Source organism: Rhinopithecus bieti, unplaced genomic scaffold (genome assembly GCF_001698545.2).
Source record: "Rhinopithecus bieti isolate Rb0 unplaced genomic scaffold, ASM169854v2 scaffold_7681, whole genome shotgun sequence".
In the NCBI taxonomy this organism is placed as follows: domain Eukaryota; kingdom Metazoa; phylum Chordata; class Mammalia; order Primates; family Cercopithecidae; genus Rhinopithecus; species Rhinopithecus bieti.
This window is the reverse complement of record NW_016806571.1, coordinates 4649962-4668614: the sequence shown is the minus strand read 5'-3', so window position 1 is coordinate 4668614 and position 18653 is coordinate 4649962. Positions and strand designations below refer to the sequence as shown.

General features: G+C 48.0%; 1 protein-coding gene across 2 annotated transcripts in view; it reads right to left on the bottom strand.

Moving 5' to 3' along the window:
• DPYSL5 (dihydropyrimidinase like 5) overlaps positions 1–18653 on the bottom strand; it is a 105151-nt gene that overhangs the window by 8785 nt on the left and 77713 nt on the right. For both annotated transcript variants that reach the window (XM_017876897.1, XM_017876896.1), the window contains exons 3-9: positions 16135–16293; positions 13710–13889; positions 12824–12892; positions 9640–9684; positions 8196–8271; positions 6765–6921; positions 1332–1473 (exon numbers count right to left, since the gene is read on the bottom strand). In XM_017876897.1, the coding sequence (XP_017732386.1) occupies positions 1332–1473; positions 6765–6921; positions 8196–8271; positions 9640–9684; positions 12824–12892; positions 13710–13889; positions 16135–16293 (828 nt within the window). The remainder of the gene's footprint in view (positions 1–1331; positions 1474–6764; positions 6922–8195; positions 8272–9639; positions 9685–12823; positions 12893–13709; positions 13890–16134; positions 16294–18653) is intronic.

Here is an 18653-nt window from a genome sequence, read left to right as displayed (position 1 = left end):
AACTTCAGATCTCTTTGGGACTCATACTATTTTGAATCTAATCTGAGATAGATCAAGACCAAAAATACTTACTCTTCATGTGCAGAACAGGTGGTATTCAAATGAAGTCCCTGTTCTTATCTTTTTTGAAATCAATTAGACAAAATATATCAAATCAAGAGCCTTAAAAATGTTCATATCCCTTGGCCTAAAAATCCACTTCTAGGATGCTGTCTTAAGGAAATAATCAGAAATAATAATCAGAGGCCTGGCGCGGTGGCTCATGCCTGTAATCCCAGCACTTTGGGAGGCTGAGGCGGGCGGATCGCGAGGTCAAGAGATCGAGACCATCCTGACTACCAACATGGTGAAACCCCATCTCTACAAAAAATACAAAAATTAGCTGGGTGTAGTGGCGCAGGCCTGTAGTCCCAGCTACTCGGGAGGCTCAGGCAGGAGAACCACTTGAACCCGGGAGGCAGAGGTTGCAGTGAGCTGAGATAGCGCCATTGCACTCCAGCCTGGGCGACAGAGCGAGACTCCGTCTCAAAAAAAAAAAAAAAGAAATAATAATCAGAAATGCTGACACACACACTCATGAACAAAGAGGTTCTCCATAGCATTATTTGTAAGTGCAAAAATTAGAAACAGTGGAAAGTCCCAAACATCAGGGAAGGATTAAATAAAGTATGGTACTTTCATTGGAGAAAATATCATTCAGCCATGAAAAAAGATGATTTTAAAGAATTGTTACTGATATAGGGAGACACTCAGGATATAGTGTTATATGAAGAAAAAAAATCCTGGTTAGTATAGCAGTTGGTAAAAGAAAAAAAAAATATGAAGTTAGTTATTAAAATAATGTGTAGCTGGGTGTGGTGGCTCACACCTATAATCGCAGCACTTAGGGAGGCAGAAGCGGAAGGATAGCTTGAGCCCAGGAGTTCAAGACCTGCCTGGGCAACGTAGCAAAAAAAAAAAAAAAAAAAAAAAAAAAAAAAAAAAACAGGCGAAAAAAAAAAAAAAAGTACAGTACATGCGCAGAACTAGAAAGAAATACACTACAATGTTAATAGTAGTTTAATTTTTAGGCATGGAATTAAAGGGATTTTTTTTCTTATACTTTTCTGTATTTTCCAAATTTCCACAATAGATCTTACTACCTTTCTAATCGGGGGAAAGACCTTCTGTGTTTTGTTTTTGAGCGAAACAAAGAGCTGGGATTGAACCAGCCCTTCTAAGAACATTCTTTGACAGGATTTGAGGAGTGAAAACTCTTACTGGGATTAGAGCGGGGATGAAGAGGGGATTAGAGCAGGGATCTGATCAGGGCGGGGCTCTAGCAAACGTACCACTCCTCTCTCCCAGATGACGCTCATGCGGTCCTGCACACCACTCACTCCATGTGGGATCTTGGTGAAGTCTTCCTTGCCCATAGCTTTCTGTTTTGTGGTGAAAGGCCGGTGATCTGATGCCACGATGTTCAGAGTGTCACTGGGTAGAGAAAAGGAGGTGACCAGTAAGGGGAGGGGAGGGGAGGAACCTAGAGGGTGGGGATAGATATAGGGAAAATCCTCAGTGTGGGAACCAGGCAAAGCTGACTCCAAGTTCAGCTCTGCTGCTTAGGCCATGTGGCCTCTCATGAGTTACTTCATCTATGTGAACCTCAGTTTACCCATCCACAGAATGAGTGTGGCACAGTCTGTGTCACAGGTGACTTCAGTGAGATCCTTGGGATGGCAATGTTTAAGAGTGAAGAAAGCAGAGAAAAGCCGAACTTAGAGTCTAGCTGAAGTGAGATGGTGGAGGTGGTTCTACTCTCATGGAATTGTATGCCGATTCCCTCTCATTAGCTCTCCAACCCCACCTGCTGACAAGCATTCACAAGGTCAGTGTTAAGCTTTGTTGAATAACTTGGACTCATAGCCTTCCTTGGGTGTGGGGATTCTAATGGACCAGAAGGGGAAGGAGGGGTGACCTAGAAGTCTGACTTAATAGACCGAGAGTGGTATGCAAGTCACTCAGTTCTTCCTCAATGGTGTTCATGACTACGGTCCTCACACACATATTAAGGCTGTCCTTGGGCCAGGTGCTCATGCCTGTAATCCCAGCACTTTGGGAGGCTGAGGCAGGTGGATCACTGGAGGCCACGAGTTCGAGATCAGCCTGGGCTACATGGTGAAACCCTGTCTCTACTAAAAATACAAAAAAATTAGCCGAGCGTATTGGCGGGCGCCTGTAACCCCAGCTACTCCGGAGGCTGAGGTCAGAGAATTGCTTCAACCCGGGAGGTAGAGGCTTCAGTGAGCCAAGATCGCCCCACTGCACTCCAGCCTGGGGGACAGAGGGAGACTCTGTCTGAAAAGAAGAAAAAACAAAGCCATCCTCTATCCAAGGCGGTGGGTGGCTAAGGCACAGGCAGGCCTTCGAGGGGCTACTGGGCCAGAGAAGATGTAGGGAAGAACAGGGAGAGAGGGCTCATGGCAGCAGATCCTCTGCCCAGTGAGGGAGGCAGGCAGCTGGCCCGGATTCAGAGATCTCTGCAGGCCAAGGGCTCAGAGGCAATGAGGGGCGGAGGAGAGAGAATGTCCACGCAAACCAGGCCAGGGCAACCTCAGGAGGAAATGGCTTTGGGGGGGCAGGGAAAGGCCTGGCTGGAGCAGGGGGGTCAGGTGGGGGAGGGAGATGACTGCTGGGACCACACTGCGAGTGCCCTGAAGGTCAGGGGCAGTGGTCCCATTGTACTCTGTAGGAGGCCCCAGAGCCTTGTGAGTGCCCGTGGGCCATCTAAGATGCCCACTCCAGGAGACTCCGGGGACAGAAAGCATTATCTGACCTGCTGAGGAAGCATATTCTTAAGGCTCTCAGACAATGGCCAGTTAGCTACAGAGGGCTGTCTCCACAGGGGACTTGGCAGGGCTCATCAGTCTCAGTTCCCACCCAATGACTAATGTCTTTGGCCAAACCTGCGGTGAAGATGGCTCCCACTTCCTGTGCAGTAGGCTGGGCCTTCCCTGGGCCAAAGAGGCTGCTCTGGCCCTTGCAGAGACTCTTTGCAAGAGATTCTCCCGCAGAGCCCCAAGGCTCCCCACACTCTCTGGACCTGCAGAAGCCCCCACAGATGAATGGAATCTTTAGGGTTTCCTTTCTCCTGAGGGGCCCTCTGGATACCTGAGCAGGGCTCAGGGCAGAAGATGCCCATTGCAGTCATGAAGGGCAGGTCAGGGACCCTGAGAGCAACAGACTCAACTCCTGCTCTTTAACTAGCAAGTCTTCCTGAGCACCCAGCTTCCTGAAAAGGCTCCTACACAAAGGTGCCCACTAGGCAGCTGTGAATGACGGTAGTTACATTCTAGGAGGCCCTCTGAGCTCTCTCAGTGCTGCCCTGAATCTGGGAGATAGGAAGCCTCCATCCAAACCATTTAAAGTTTAACACACGACTGGCTTTGCCAAGTACTTTAAAATTTTATATGATCAAATGAAAAAATTTCTTGTCCCTTTAAGAAGCCAGATTTTAGGCCAGGCACAGTGGCTCATGCCTGTAATCCTAGCATTTTGGGAGGCAGAGGTGGGTGGATCAGTTGAGGTCAGGAGTTTGAGGCCAGCCTGGGTAACATGATGAAAAAATACAAAAATTAGGCTGGGCGCGGTGGTGCAGGGTGGCTCACGCCTGTAATCCCAGCACTTTGGGAGGCTGCACTCCAGCCTGGGAGAAAGAGTGAGACCCTGGCAACAAACAAACAAACAAACAAACAAAAAACTAGCCAGGTGTGGTGGTGCACGTGTAGTCCCAGCTACTCAGGAGGTTGTACCTCTCCTTTCCAGCCTGAGTGACAGAGCCAGACCCTTACTGAAAAAAAAAAAAAAAAAAAGCCAGATTTTAAATAAAGGACAAATCGTTATATCTATAGATTGAAATTTTTTTATTCCTATACAGCCTAACAAATCACAAATCACATCCTAAAGTAGGTAATTATGAAATAGCTCATATTTTCTTACGGGAATAATAATTGGTGTTTGAATTTTCTATCACGTATTTTGCATCATATAAATTATAACCAATAACGTATTACAAAAGCAAAATTGTAGTCATCATCAATTTCTATAAATAATTAAAATATTAAAATTATGCTCTAAATCCTATAAAGTAGCACCCATTTACAATATGCACTGATTAAAAGGGATTCAGACTATTCTCATAACACAAAACTACATCTCTACTTAAATAAATAGAATCAATTTAAATAATTAAAATACATTTGACAAAGTAGGCTAGATGTAAAAACTTAAATTATTCAATGATACTTATTCCCCCCAGTCTATTTGAATTTGTGTGGGTTTGGGCGCTGTAATTTGGGTGGGTTGAGGCACTTATTATCTTTTTTGTTCTTTCAGTAAATTTGCTTGTAGCAAGCAGGGGTGTTTCAAAAGATTCTTGACCTTGGAACCAAGCCCACATTATTATACTAGAGTCTTGGTAATTGTTTCTTTTATTGTTTTGCTGCTGATGAAAAGGAGGTTGATTCATCTCAAAACAAGCTTTTTTTTTTTTTTTAAATGAAGTCTTGCTCTTGTTGCCCACGTCGGACTGCAGTGGCACGATCTCGGCTCACTGCAACCTCCGCCTCCTGGGTTCAAGCGATTCTCCTGCCTCAGCCTCTGGAGTAGCTGGGATTACAGACATGAGCCACCATGCCCAGCTAATTTTTGTATTTTTAGTAGAGATGGGGTTTTACCATGTTGGCCAGGCTGGTCTCAAACTCCTGACCTCAGGTAATCTGCCTGCTCTGCCTCCCAAAGTGCTGGGATTACAGGAGCGAGCCACCACGCCCAGCCAAAATAAGCATTTTTAAAGAGTAAGAGCTGATCTAGCATTTCTCTCTTCATCTTTACCCTCCATATTTATTTACATAGTGTAAATACGTAAATATTGTAAGAGCTGCCACCACCTGGCACCCATCAAGGCTATGGGACAGAATACAATGACCATCCCCATGCCATGGTGCATACTGCCCTCTGCAGAGGCCACCTTCGCCCACACCCCTATCGATGGCACTCCACTCACACTGGCAAAGCCCTGCACACCCCAACTCTCTATAGGTTGTGAACATAATGGGATGGGAGTGGGAGTTTTCCAGTGGTTGGCAACCAGGACTGAAAGCTAAGGACATGGATGAGATAAGCACCTTATTACCTAAAAGAGCCACCTTCAGTGGGGCTGGTCGCTTCCCTACACTGCCCCTGCACCATCCTAGAAGAGGCATATCCCCACCCCCCAACCCCCAGGTCTGGAAAGCGGGACCCTCGGAGGGAGACTGAGGGGTTGGCAGGATGAAGAGTCCTGGCATTCCCTCCCCTCCTCTTTCCTGGGTTGAGTGGGGTTTCCATACCCTCTCCCCACCAGTTCACTCTGAAGACAAGGAGGGCATACTTCAAGAGGTTCACGTGTGGAGAACAGAGCTGAGAGCAGTGGGCACCTGCCTGGGCTGTGGGCTATGGACCCGCCTCTGAGCCACAGGGAGCAGAAAGGCTGTGTGGGCTTCCTCTGGGCCTCAGATACTATAGAAGGTGGCCAGGCATAAGTTGCGGATCCTTGTTCACAGAGGCATTGCTAGTGCTGCAAGATGGGAGAGATGCATGCCTGGGTATGGAGAAGAATCCCCTCACCTTTTGTCCTAATCCTCCTACCCCAACCCAAGCTGAGCTGGGGATCAGGAAGGGAGGAGATGGAGTCTTAAACTGGATGGAACTATAATATCCAAAAGTGAAGAGAAAGCAACGTCTTCTCCCCGAGTTTATTTTTTTTGTTTTTTTGTTTTTTTTTTTTTGTTTTTTTTTGAGTTGGAGTCTTGCTCTGTCGCTGGACAGGCTGGAGTGCAGTGGCATGATCTCAGCTCACTGCAACCTCCGCCTCCTGGGTTCAAGTGACTCCTGCCTCAGCCTCCCAAGTAGCTGGGATTACAGGTGCCCACCACCATGCCCGGCTAATTTTTTGCATTTTCAGGAGAGACAAGGTTTCACCATCTTGGCCAGGCTGGTCTTGAACTCCTGACCTCAAGTGATCCACCCCCCTCGGCCTCCCAAAGTGCTGGGATTACAGGCATGAACCACTGTGCCCGGCCCCCAAAATGTTAATAGGAGAGAGAAAGAAGCTACAAGCAGTTATTGGATAAAACAAAAACCCTTTCATGATTGGGTCCCGCTGAATTCAGACTGTTCATCAAACCATTTCCTTTACATTGGGACTGCATGGGAAAAAGCAGTGTCAGAAAGAGAAGAGCTGGAGAAAGGAGATCTGGAGGAAGGGCGTGGGGAGGGGAAGGGGAGTAAGTGCAGAAGAAAAAGGGAGAGGGGAAGGAAAGGAGGAGAAACCCACAGAAGGAGGGATGTACAGACAAGGGGCACATGGGAGCCAACGAGGAGAGGTGAAGAAAAGAAACAGAAAGGACCCCTACATTCTAGGGTAAGTCACAGGCCACATTCTGCAGCTCCCCACTGGGCTTTAGAGTAAGAGATCAATGTCCTTTGAAATTCCGAATAACCACTGTTCACAGTTCTATATGTGCTCTTCACTCTTACACTTCAGAAGCTCTCACTCCACATCAAGCGGTCATAAAGTCTCAATAGGATGGCAATTATCTGATGGGCTCAGAGAAGGTAAGAAAAGCACAATCATCCTGTGGGCACAATGAAATCAAACCTAGCTCAGATTTGTTTCCTGGGCCCTCTATGACGTCTTCCTAAAGATGTACACATCCCTGCAATGTGCTGCTGAAACGCCTTACTTGGCCAGCAGGCTCATGAGGTAGGTGGAGGTGTTGGTGTCCAGTCTCAGGGGAGGCACCGTGACGTAGGCAGCCGCGTGGGACCAGTCTTGGTGGTAGTAGTGTAAGCCTGTCAGCGTGGCATGTGCAGTGGTGGTCTCAGCCAGCACAACCTTCCCTGGAAGAAGAAAGGTCAGAACCATAACCAGGAAGCCACCGAACCCGAGCGATCGCTGGTGTGTGCCTCTCATTTAACAGGTGAAGGAGCTGAGGTCAGAGACAGGAAGGAACCTGCCCAAGCTCACAGGGTTTTTGAGAGCACAGCTGGGTTCAAGCTCAGAGAGCTTCCCTATTCTCCTGCTGACTTAGGCAAGGAGAACAGAGGGACATGGGCACCGAGGCCCGGTAGCACCAAGCGGCACTTTGAGGAGTCTGGTTTGGCCAGAGCATGGGTGTGTGCAGGGTGCTGTTGGCAGATGGAGCTTGACAGTGGGTGAACAGGCACGCAGGGCTGTGAATGCCACGCTAAGGAGCAGTCTAGACTGTTTTCTGGACAGGCAGGTGCTGTGAGCAGCTTCAAGAGAATGGTTGGGGTAGGACAGGGAGGGCCGTAGCAGGGCTGGAGGACAGGGAGAAAGGGGGTGGCAGCAGTCACCAGGCTGGGGCGACAGTCTAGGTGAGACCCTCCAAGGGGCTTCAGTGAGGGGAGAGGCAGGCAGCAGGATCTAGAGGGCAATACAGTTGAAGGCCGGGAGGCCCTTGCTTCTAATCTATTATAGTTGAAGGCCAGGAGGCCCTTGCTGCTCATCTATTATAGTTGAAGGCCAGGATGCCCTTGCTTCTGATCTATATCCCCAGGCCTGTGACTGTGACTTTGTTTCTCCTGCTGCCAGGCCCTCACCAGCACCTGGGGCGGGGCTGGACTCCAAGCATCTGCAAGCCGTTAGGTAATGCCAGGTCTTCTACAACAGAAGCCATACAAGTGCCCCTCGGACTCATACACAGGGTTCCGGAGGCTAGAAAGGGAAGCTGGGCCCACACACTGTTCTTTCTTTAGGGACTTCCCAAACAGTCCCTGAAATGCCCACTGAAACTGGTCCAGGATTTTATGTTTGTTGCCAAGGCAACTGCTAGTGAAATCTATGAGTCCAAAAAGACACTAATTAATGAGTGGGTTTAAAACTTGGAAAATTTTACCAAATCCAGAAGTGACAGACACTCCCGTAAAGCTGTTACGCATACAAATTTGCAGAAGAAAAAGCCACGTTTTAGCAGACTAAAGCCAGGCTAGCACAGGGTGGCTCCAAGGAAGACAGTGGCAGATGAAAGGGAAGGGCTGGCTCAGGTCCTGGGCGCAGGAGCCGGGGCCAAGAGTGAGCACGGCTAATGGGCCCCGTCCGTCTCCAGTCCCTCCACATGACCTGCTCTGTCCAGCCAAGCCTACGGACTCACCTTGCATCTTAGCAGCTGCGATAACGTCACCAGCCGAGATACTGGACACGTTGACCAGGTAGATTGGACAGTGAGTCTAAACACAAGAAACAGTGGGAAGTAGGGAGGGTTGATCCATAAACTTCACAAGCATCAGAACAACCCTAGTGAAGTCAGCCCTGGCCCCCACGCCTCCGCCTGCACCACTCAACCCCACCCTCAAGGTGACGGTCCTTAAGCGGGGAATGCAGGGCTGGCAGTCAAGGCGAGGTTGCAGGAACTGCATGATAGGGGGAGGCAGAGAACAGCCTCCAGCACCAGAGCCCACCGGGGAAGCCCAGCCTGTGAAGTTCAAGACCGTCAAGTCTGAACCTCTCATTTTCTCCCATCTGACAACCATGACTGTAATTTAAAAGAGAACTCTTTTTCCTATTTTAATTTCCTGTTTATAAACGTGATGGCCTAGAGTTAGTCGTGTATTCTGTATCTAAAATTACAATGCCTGCTGTCTGAAGGCTGCTTATCAGTAGACAGAATGCACCCTGGAGATGAACAAAATACAAGGGGGTTAGGGTTCAGAGTCTAGGCAAGAGAAAGCTGAGCTTGCGAACGGACACCTGGACTGTAATATTAGTTTAGCATTTTTTCTACTAAGCTGTGCAACCATGGTCCATGGCTTAACTCCTCTGAGCATATGCTTCAGCTGAAAGGCAAGAAACTGCCTTTTTGTTGTTCAGATCTTTCCTCATTCTGGGGTAAGTTCCATCAGGAAGTAATTGATAAAATAACTATTGTCATGACAATAAAACAACGTCCTTGTCCAGTGGCCAGAGCTCTAACGTGCAATTGGGAAATTCTGTTTCCCCAGAAGTTATTCTGATTCTGTTTGCTTATCACATTAGGAAGATGTAGAGTGTAGGAGCTGGACTGAGTTTACATGTGAGCAATGAACTGAGCTTCAGCAGGCTCGGCGGGGTGGAATGGAAAGCTGCTAGTGAGAAGGGTGAATGCAAGGACGGTGGGCATGACAGCGCTCAGTCAGCAAACAGTTTTGGGGTCCTGTGGGCCAGACATGGTGCTGGCACCCAGAGCAGAATGGGGCTGCACTGTAGAGGTTCTTTTCTTTTCTTTTCTTTTTTTGAGACAGAGTCTTGCTCTGCCACCCAGGATGGATTGCAGTTGGTGCAATCTTGGCTCACTGCAACCTCCGCCTCCTGGGTTCAAGCAATTCTCCTGCCTCAGCCTCCTGAGTAGCTGGGATTACAGGCGTGTGCCACCATGCCCGGCTAATTTTTGTATTTTTAGTAGAGATGGGGTTTCACCATGTTGGCCAGGCTGGTCTCAAACTCTTAACTTCAGGTGATCCACCTGCCTTGGCCTCCCAAAGTGCTGGGATTATAGGCATGAGCCACCATGCCTGGCCGAGGTTGGTTTCTAATCCCAGAATAGAGATTGGGGGACTTACCCTGTTTGCAATGGTGATAACACGATGAGTGGCTTCAGCTTCCAGCTGTTAGAAACAAAGGACAGGAGGAAACCAAACTTCACTATCTCCTCCAAGCACACCCATACCATACTCTCCCCTTTGTGGAGCAATCGCACCCACAGGGGTTGGCTTGGGGCAAAGCCTGGGCAGAGGCACCAACCTCCAACCACCGTGGCTCACAGCGAGGGAGAATTCTAGGTCTTAGAATACCAGGCACGTCCTTGCTGGATGCTACTTGGGGCTTAATTAAAAGACAAGGAAACAACATCTCTCCATAGCCACCTCAGAACTGCAGCAAAGGAGAAATAGTGGCTGATTTGACTCTGGAAATTAGCCTAGATTCGGGTTTCTGTGCATGGCACTATTGGCATTTCAGTTGTATAATTCATATATATATATTTTTTTCTTTTTTTTTGAGATAGGGTCTCACTCTGTCTCCCAGGCTGGAGTACAGTGGCATGATCATGGCCCACTGCAGCCTTCACCTCTAGGGCTCAAATGATCCTCCCACCTCAGACTCCTGAGTAGCTGGGACTACAGACATGCACTACCATGCTTGGAGAATTTTTTTTTTTTTTTTTTTTGAGATGGAGTCTCACTCTGTCGCCCAGGCTGGAGTGCAGTGGTGTGATCTCGGCTTACTGCAAGCTCCGCCTCCCGGGTTCACACCATTCTCCTGCCCCAGTCTCCCGAGTAGCTGGGACTACAGGTGCCAGCCACCATGCCTGGCTATTTTTTGTATTTTTAGTAGAGATGGGGTTTCACCATGTTAGCCAGTATGGTCTCGATCTCCTGACCTCGTGATCCGCCTGCCTCGGCCTCCTAAAGTGCTGGGATTACAGGCATGAGCCACCATGCCCGCTTAGCTAATTTTAAAAAAAATTTTTACAGAGATGGGGAGTCTCCCTCTATTGCCCAGGCTGGTCATAAACTCCCGGGCTCAAGCAATCCTCCCGCCACAGACTCCCAGTGCTGGGATTACAGGTGTGAGCCACTGCAGTCAGCCGAGTTGCGTAATTCTTTATGGTGGGGGTGTCTGTGCATCGTAGGATGTTTAGCAGTATCCCTGGCTTCTACTCACTAGATGCCAGTAGCATCTGTCTTGTCCCCCAGGTTGGGACAAGCAAAAATATCTCTAGATATTGCCAAATTTGGCATAGATCCAGGGCCCCCCACCTTTAACCAATAGGTAGTGGGGTGATAATTATTGGTGCTATGACCACAGCCAAAGCCTTGCTCTTTCCCTTGTATTAAGTAACAAAGTCTAGTGTGTGTGTCCACCCCTTGCTCACTCCTGTTCTCACAGGCACACCCTCTGTGTTTCCGTCGAATCTGGTGTGTTTCTCTACCAGTTCAGAAGTGCCAAACAGGACCTATATTCAAGGGCTCTGAAAGACAGGCACAGGTCAGGGCAGTGAGGGGGACTCCTCAGGGACCCAGTGTGGGCCAACTTGGTTTCTGGGAGTGGCAGTGCCACCACATCCTGTGTCCTGCTCCTTGTCCCTCGAGGCCTCCCCCTCAATCCCTCATGGATATCCAACCACCTATCTGCATTTTAGGCTTTGAAGAAATGAGAAGTTTCTCCCCCTCTTCTAAAATAGTAGAGAATGAGTGAACAGGGTAATAGGGCAGGAAGGCGTTATTCGTCTAATGTGGTCCATCCAGAGCAGAATTCTCTAGCAGGGGGACTATAGGGGATTTGTGTCAATGCCACGCAAAACTGCACAGGAATAAAGCCAGAGGGCAGGCGGAAAACAGACCTTTGAATGACCATCCCAGCAGGTAATGAGGGGGAGGAGCATAGACTTGTCTGTGTCTCCTGTTTCTGGTGGAAAGGGACCAAAGCGGCAGTCCCCAACCATTTTGGCACCAGGGACCGGTTTCGTGGAAGAAAATATTTTCACGGACTGGGACATGGGTGGGGCAGTGGTGGTGGGGAGTGGAGAGGTATGGTTTCAGGATGAAACTGTTCCACCTCAGGGCTGGGCACGGTGGCTCATGTCTGTAATCCCAGCACTTTGGGAGGCCGAGGCAGGTGGATCACTTGAGGTCAGGAGTTCAAAACCAGCCTGACCAACATGGTGAAACCCCATCTCTACTAAATATACAAAATTAGCTGGGCGTGGTGATGCATGCCTGTAATTCCAACTACTTGGGAGGCTGAGGCAGAAGAATCGCTTGAACCTGGGAGGCAGAGGTTGCAGTGAGCTGAGATTGCACAATTGCACTCCAGCCTGGGCAACAAGAGTGAGACTCTGTCTCAAAAAACAAAAGAAAGAAACTGTTCCGCCTCAGATCATCAGGCATTAGTTAGATTCTCATAAGGAGGACGCAACCTAGATCCCTCGCATGTGCAGTTCGCAATAGGCTTCACACTTCTGAGAATCTAAGGCCACCACTGATCAGACAGGAGGCGGAGCTCAGGGGGTCTCAGCTTGCCCACTGCTCACCTCCTGCTCTGCGGTCCTGTACCGGTTCATGACCTGGGGCTTGGTGACCCCTGGTCCAAAGTATTCCTCAGATGCTCAAAGGAATGTCATCCCCCAAAGGCAGAGTTTATAGTTTGAAATTTCTCCTAACACCTGAAGGCCTTTTCAGTCTGTCTTTTGTCTCTTGATTTAGTTTTGGGCACAGCAACCCCAGGTGTGCTGACATTGCCTCCCCCAGATCCTTGAAATCAGAATCAAATGGGAATTTCACCCATGGAGAAAATGATGCAACACATATATATACATGTATGTATGTGTGTGTGTATATATATATATGTATGTATATGTGTGTGTGTGTGTATATACATAGACTCTATCACCTGGGCTGGACTGCAGTGGCATCATCATGGCTCACTGCAGCCTCAACCTCCCGAGCTCAGGTGATCCTCCTGCCTCAGCCTCCCAAGTAGTTAGCTGGGGCTACAGGCATGAACCACTATACCCAGCTAATTTTTTTGTATTTTTAGTAGAGATGGGGTTTCGTCATGTTGCCCAGGCTGATCTTGAATTCCTGGGCTCAAGCCATCCACCCACCTCAGCCTCCCAAATGTTGGGATTATAGACGTGAGCCCTTGTGCCAGGCTAATTTGTATGTTTGATGTCTCCTCCATCCTAGAAGATTCTGTCAATCTACATGAGAGACGCTGACAAAGGCCACAGGAAGTGTTTCTCACCTCCTCTGGACGGCTGATTTCGATTCCTTCTGGACCTGTGATCCCCAAATCTAGTGCCTCCTTAGCACCCTGGATAACAGCAAGAAAAAGAAAATGGAGAGAATCACAGAGATACTGTATAAGAAAATACTGAACCCAAGGGACAGTGAAATATGCTAGACACAGCCTGTTTCAATAGGCTTGCTTCTTTTCTCACTTCTGCAATGTTCGTCTTCTAAAGAAGGCAGAGCGTGCACAGGACCCCCATGCAGTGGGGCTCTCCTGATTCTCACTTCATAATGACTGAACATATCTTGTTCTCTTAAAAATACAGTTAACTATTACAACTAGCAACAGGCCTGGGACACCAAAGACAAGCACTCTTTACTGATTTCAAACTGAGAATTCCCTCTCTGGAAATCGAGACAAATCTCTAGCTTCCAGCAACTCCTAGGCTAGCCCTTACCCCAAGACCTAGGAGAATGCACCAGAGGCTTATCCTTCCTGGTGCCATGAATTGATCTCTTTAATGTCTCAGATCCTCTGAAGAGGCCAAATGGAAAGCAGATTTTATTTATTCTGTATATCAAATCTCATTAAAATATGTCTGAGAGGTGCTCCAAATTCTCTGCTATAATAGAATGTAAATCTCATATCATTAGAATTAAGACATCATCACCTAAGACTTAGAAGCCTTTTTGAACCATAAAAAGAGATTTGTTTTTTACAGACAGTAGTAAAGTTTGGGATTTTCTGACCAAGATCTGACAGCTGGGGTGTCCACACCTCACACTTTAACAACTGATTTTGTCTGAATCCTGTGGGATCAGTGACGGGTGGTCAGGAATCCCCTGAGAACTGTCTCCACTGGTGTCCCTCCATCCAACATTCTTGGCTGCAGACTTGCCTCGGCCACAAGCTCCCCGTTTTCAGCATGGACGCGGGCGATTGCCCCAATGTCCTTGCAAGCGTGCAACACTTGGTACAGCTCACTGTCTCGAAGCATGTACAGGTCCTTGTAGGTCATGAACATCTGGAATGAGTTGACACCCTTCTCCCTCACCAGTGTCTCCATTTCTGCTTTCACCTGGAGAACAAGTGCAAAGGCAATGCTGCGTGAGGGCAGACACCCAAGAGGCCGACTGGCAGGCACCGGCCCAGCATGGGGGAGATGCGGGGCCTGCCTCAGCTCAGTCTGTCTGTTGACCCCCGCACACCTCTCTATCTCACTTTCCTCCCACCCCACAGGCTGCCGTGAGGTCACCTGAGCAGATGGATGCAGAAGTACTGTGAAAATTGTCAACATAACACAATTTAGGAGCCACATTGTTACTACCTTATGGGCACGTTTCTCCTATCACTTAGGCCTGTCCCCTATGTCTGTCTCCAAACCAGCCTTAATGGTAAACATAGGAATAACAATTTTAATTTCTGTGGGCTGTTCCCTGGTGTTACAAAGAAGGCACACTAATGCTAAAAATCCAGAGGCCCTGGGAAAACTGAATTTAGGAACCAAGCCAAACGTGAACAAAGTGATGAGAGTTAGGATATTCCTAACAACATTATTTGTACTAGGAAAAGCATGGAAGCAACCTTGGCCTGACAACAGGAAAATAAGTTCAGTTTCATCCATTTGGTAGAATATTAGGTGGCTGTTATATTGCTGGTCATGAACTTTGCAGCAAAATAGAAAATGCTCACACCTATGCAAAATAGCTACTCTGTGAAAGCATGGATGAAAAAAGACAGGAAAGAAAGAAGTTTAACAACAGGTATTGTGTTGGGGGTTACTGGATTATGTGCTTCCTTTCTTTTCTATTTTTATCATCTATAATTATAAACATTTATTTGATTATCATAAAACAGAATTTTAAATTCCTGATGCATGAAAGTCACCATAAGCTCTTGGAAATTAGGGAGGGTTGGCCTGGCTTCTGTGCTGCAGGGAACCTGAGCAGACCCTCTATTCCAGGCCAGCTCCAGGGGAAGTAGAGAGTGGCTTGGAGGTAGAGGCCCCTCACCCAGGAGGGTGTCCAAAAGGTAGAGGCCCCTCACCCAGGAGGGTGTCCAAAAAGGAGACCCCGTTTGAGATAAGGAATGGCTGACATCCAGCGTGATTTGCACCTCTGGCCCAGAACCAAGAGGAGGTCTTCTATAAGTGCCAGGTCAGAAATAATGAACTGGATGAGCCCCCAACTCAAGGCTAAGATCGGAGGGCAGGAATATACTGAGGCTTTAGATTATCATCTCAGAAGGGTGTTAGGCCCTTTATACCAGGGCCTACACCTGAAGAACTTTGTAAAACTTCTTTTTTTTTTTTTTTATGATTAAGAACAGAGTTTATTCGAGCTGAAAGCTTGAGGATGGCCACCTGGGAGCACAGATTCAAGCTGCCCTGAATATACACTCTGATTAGCAGCAGTTACAAGTGGGGTTTTAACGGAAAATGAAGAGGCAGTTCCTAAGTTGGTAAAACTAAAAATGCTTATTATTTTTATGATTCTGGGGCACCCACCAAAGTACTGGTACATGGGGCTTAATAAATAATTGATGAAAGAATGACTATCCAGACTGCTACCCTGGGCAAATAAGCAGAAAAACCCCAGAAACAAAGCCAAATCCAAATGCCTGTAGATCAGGAAGAGCAAGAAAGTGGGAATCCGGGGAAAGGACACTGGACTCTGACACTGGGGCCTGGGCAGGGGGAGGACAGGAAAGCCAGAGGCCAGGGGCACAGACACAAAGGAGGCACAGAGGCTGAAGTGAAAAAGGTTCAGGGGGTGCCAGCCTCAGTCACAGACCAGGACAGCCTCGATGCTTCTCGGAACAGGAGCTGGGCCCCCAGTAGGAAAAAAGCATGACACTGTCCATTCATTCCAGGCAGTGCTGAGGCAGGACGGGAGCCTCAGTTCGGAGACCTCAGCGCAGTGCTGTGGACTGTCAGTACACATGGGATATGGCATATGACCCTCTGCACCTGAGCCCTGCTCAGGCCACTGCTCAGCAGCACCGCCCATGACCTGTTGGTGGCGCCCCATGTTCACACGACGTAATAAGAGCCTCATGGTCAGAGCAAGGAAACTGCGTCCCCAAGGCCTGGGCTCTGGCCTTGGTCTCTCTGTGCCTGCCGGAAAACGGCTCATTAAGTTAAGCAGGACAGGCCCACCCGCTCGCCTTATGGAATCCCAAGTGTGTTTTCTTTTGGCATTGTGGGGAGCTAGCATGGTAGTGAGAGGGGTGCCCCACACAAATAGGAGGCACTGCATCCCAACCCGCCCCGCTGCCTACAAGACCACTCGTGCCTTCTTCTGGGATCCCACCAGCACTGTTACCTTGGGTGCCCACCAGGTGATCCCCACATGGAGGGCGTAGTCACAGCAGACCTTGGGGTCGGCCAGACCCCGGCACTTCTCATAAGCGTCCACGAGGGAGGTCTCCTTGTCGGGCAGGACATGGCCGATGATCATGGTGGTGCCTCCGACGAGCGCTGCCTAGGAAGATGGGAAAAGGCAGTCTCGTCACAGCCCTGCCTGCCCCCAAGTCCATGATGTGGTGAGACATGGTCCTCACGGTCCATTCAAAGACAGGCCCTGCCTCACAAGAGGCTGTGAGGACCAAGGGCAGCGAGATTTGGGAAACTGTGAAGAGCTGTGTGGAGGCGCAGGAGCCAGTGTGACCTTCATCATGACCACAGGTCCCCAAACCTGCTTCCTCCTCAGCCAGGGTTTCAGCTTGGTGCGCTGGAAAAACCCACGCGGTGGGTCACCAGGCCTAAGGCCTATCTTCCCAATGAGAGATTCTCTCCCTAAACGATTTTTAGCCAATTGACTCTATAGATGTCATGATCAAATGTCTGTATGTAATATATAACATAATATAGTGCCATATCATATAACAACATAATATTGATGCCATAATCAAATGCCTGTTTATATCATTTACTTAGTTGCACACGTATACTTGAACCATGATATATAAAATGCTAATTTGGATATACTGTTTTGTTTTATTCTCTCAAATTTCATGAAGCAAGTTTGTTCAAACATTTTGCACACATCTTCAACCTCAGGGTCTTTGTCTTCAGTTTTTCTAAGCACAGGGGCTTCATTTTCATCTATCTTGTTTGAGACAGGCAGTTTTTCGATGCAGTGTGATTTATCAGTGAAAACTGATCCTATTCACAACTCCACAAGATACCACTTTAAAAGAAATTGTTAAAAGCCTCACTCACAATCATAGAGTGAACCCCAGGAAAATGACTACATCTGGATTAGAGATTCCTCCCTCTCAACTTTTTAAAAGTGAATCTTATCAGGGGACTTCTGTGAACTTTCAAAACTAGCATTGATCAAAAGCTATTTCAGGCTAATGTGTTGTTCCCAAACAAAACTTAAAATAAAATTAAAATAAGTGAGAGTGGGCTCGGTGGTTCACACCTGTAATCCTGGCACTTTGGGAGGCTGAGGCGGATGAATCACCTGAGGTCAAGAGTTCAAGATGAGCCTGGCCAATGTGGTGAAACTCCGTCTCTACGAAAATACAAAAATTAGCCAAGTGTGATGGTGGGTGCCTGTAATCACAGCTACTTGGGAGGCTGAGGCAGGAGAATTGCTTGAACTTGGGAGGCAGAGGTTGCAGTGAGCCAAGATTGCCTCATTGCACTCCAGCCTGGGCGACAAGTGTGAAACTCTGTTGCAAATAAATAAATAAATAAAATAATTGAGAGAGATCCCCATAACATGACAGTCTTTGTGAGGGCTCTAACACAAAGTAACACAAAGTGACTCAAAATGGTTTGAGTCTTTACAGTGCTTCACAGCTCCAAGTTCAAGTCCCTTGTTCAGAGCTCCAAGCTCTGTTCCCTTGTGGTTGGAATAACCCCAGCCAGGTTACTTAACTTCTCTGGATGCAGAGTCTTTACCTACACAAAGGGTGGCTTCCTTGTTGGGCAGTTGTGAAGGTTAAGTAAAACATCACTATGGAACAGATGTGGTAAAATGTTGTCCTAACATGTGTGTTTAGTTACTCAGAACTTCGGTTTCGGTTTTTGTTTGAGACTGGGTCTCATTCTGTTGCCCAGGCTGGAGTATAGTGGTGCAATCATAGCACACTGCAGCCTCAAACTCCTGGGCTCAAGCGATCCTCCCGCCTTGGCCTCCTGAGCAGCCAGCATCGCAGTTGTGTGCCACCTTGTCCGGCTAATTAAAAAAAAATGTGTGTATATAGATATATATTTTGTAGAAACAGGGTTTCCCTACGTTGCCCAGGCTGGTCTTAGAACTCCTTGCCTCAAGTAATCCTCCCACCTTGGCCTCGAAAAGTGCTGGGACTGCAGGCATGAGCCCCTGCATCCAGTCGGAATTTAGGTGTTTATCTCTGTTTTCTGTAGGGGAGAAAAAGAGCTCCATGAAATTGTCTTAATGGTTTCATGCTTCTCTATTCAGTTAAATCCTTGATCACAAATCAAAAATATTGCTGGGGGATAAGGGACTGAAAAAAATTAGCTCAGCAGCCCAACAGCAATTAAAATGAAAACTCTCACAACCTTGATATTCCATGACGCAGGCTGGGCCAGTGAGAAAGTTCCCAGTTGTCCTGGGGAACTCGGTGGTTTGACTTCTTGCATAGCTTAAAGCAACCAACAGAGGGTGGTAGTTCTGTGGTACCTGCAAGAGCTGTGATGGGGGCGGCAGAGGAACCGGGAGAAAGAGGAGAGCAGTGCAGATTGTAGCTTTACTAGCAGGCTTCTATTTCCGATTTTGCTGGATCGTGCCAGGCTGATTCATCCTCACAGCAGGTGGTTGTACTCTATTTTGTCTTGAAATGCATCTTTTGCTTTTATACATGCACA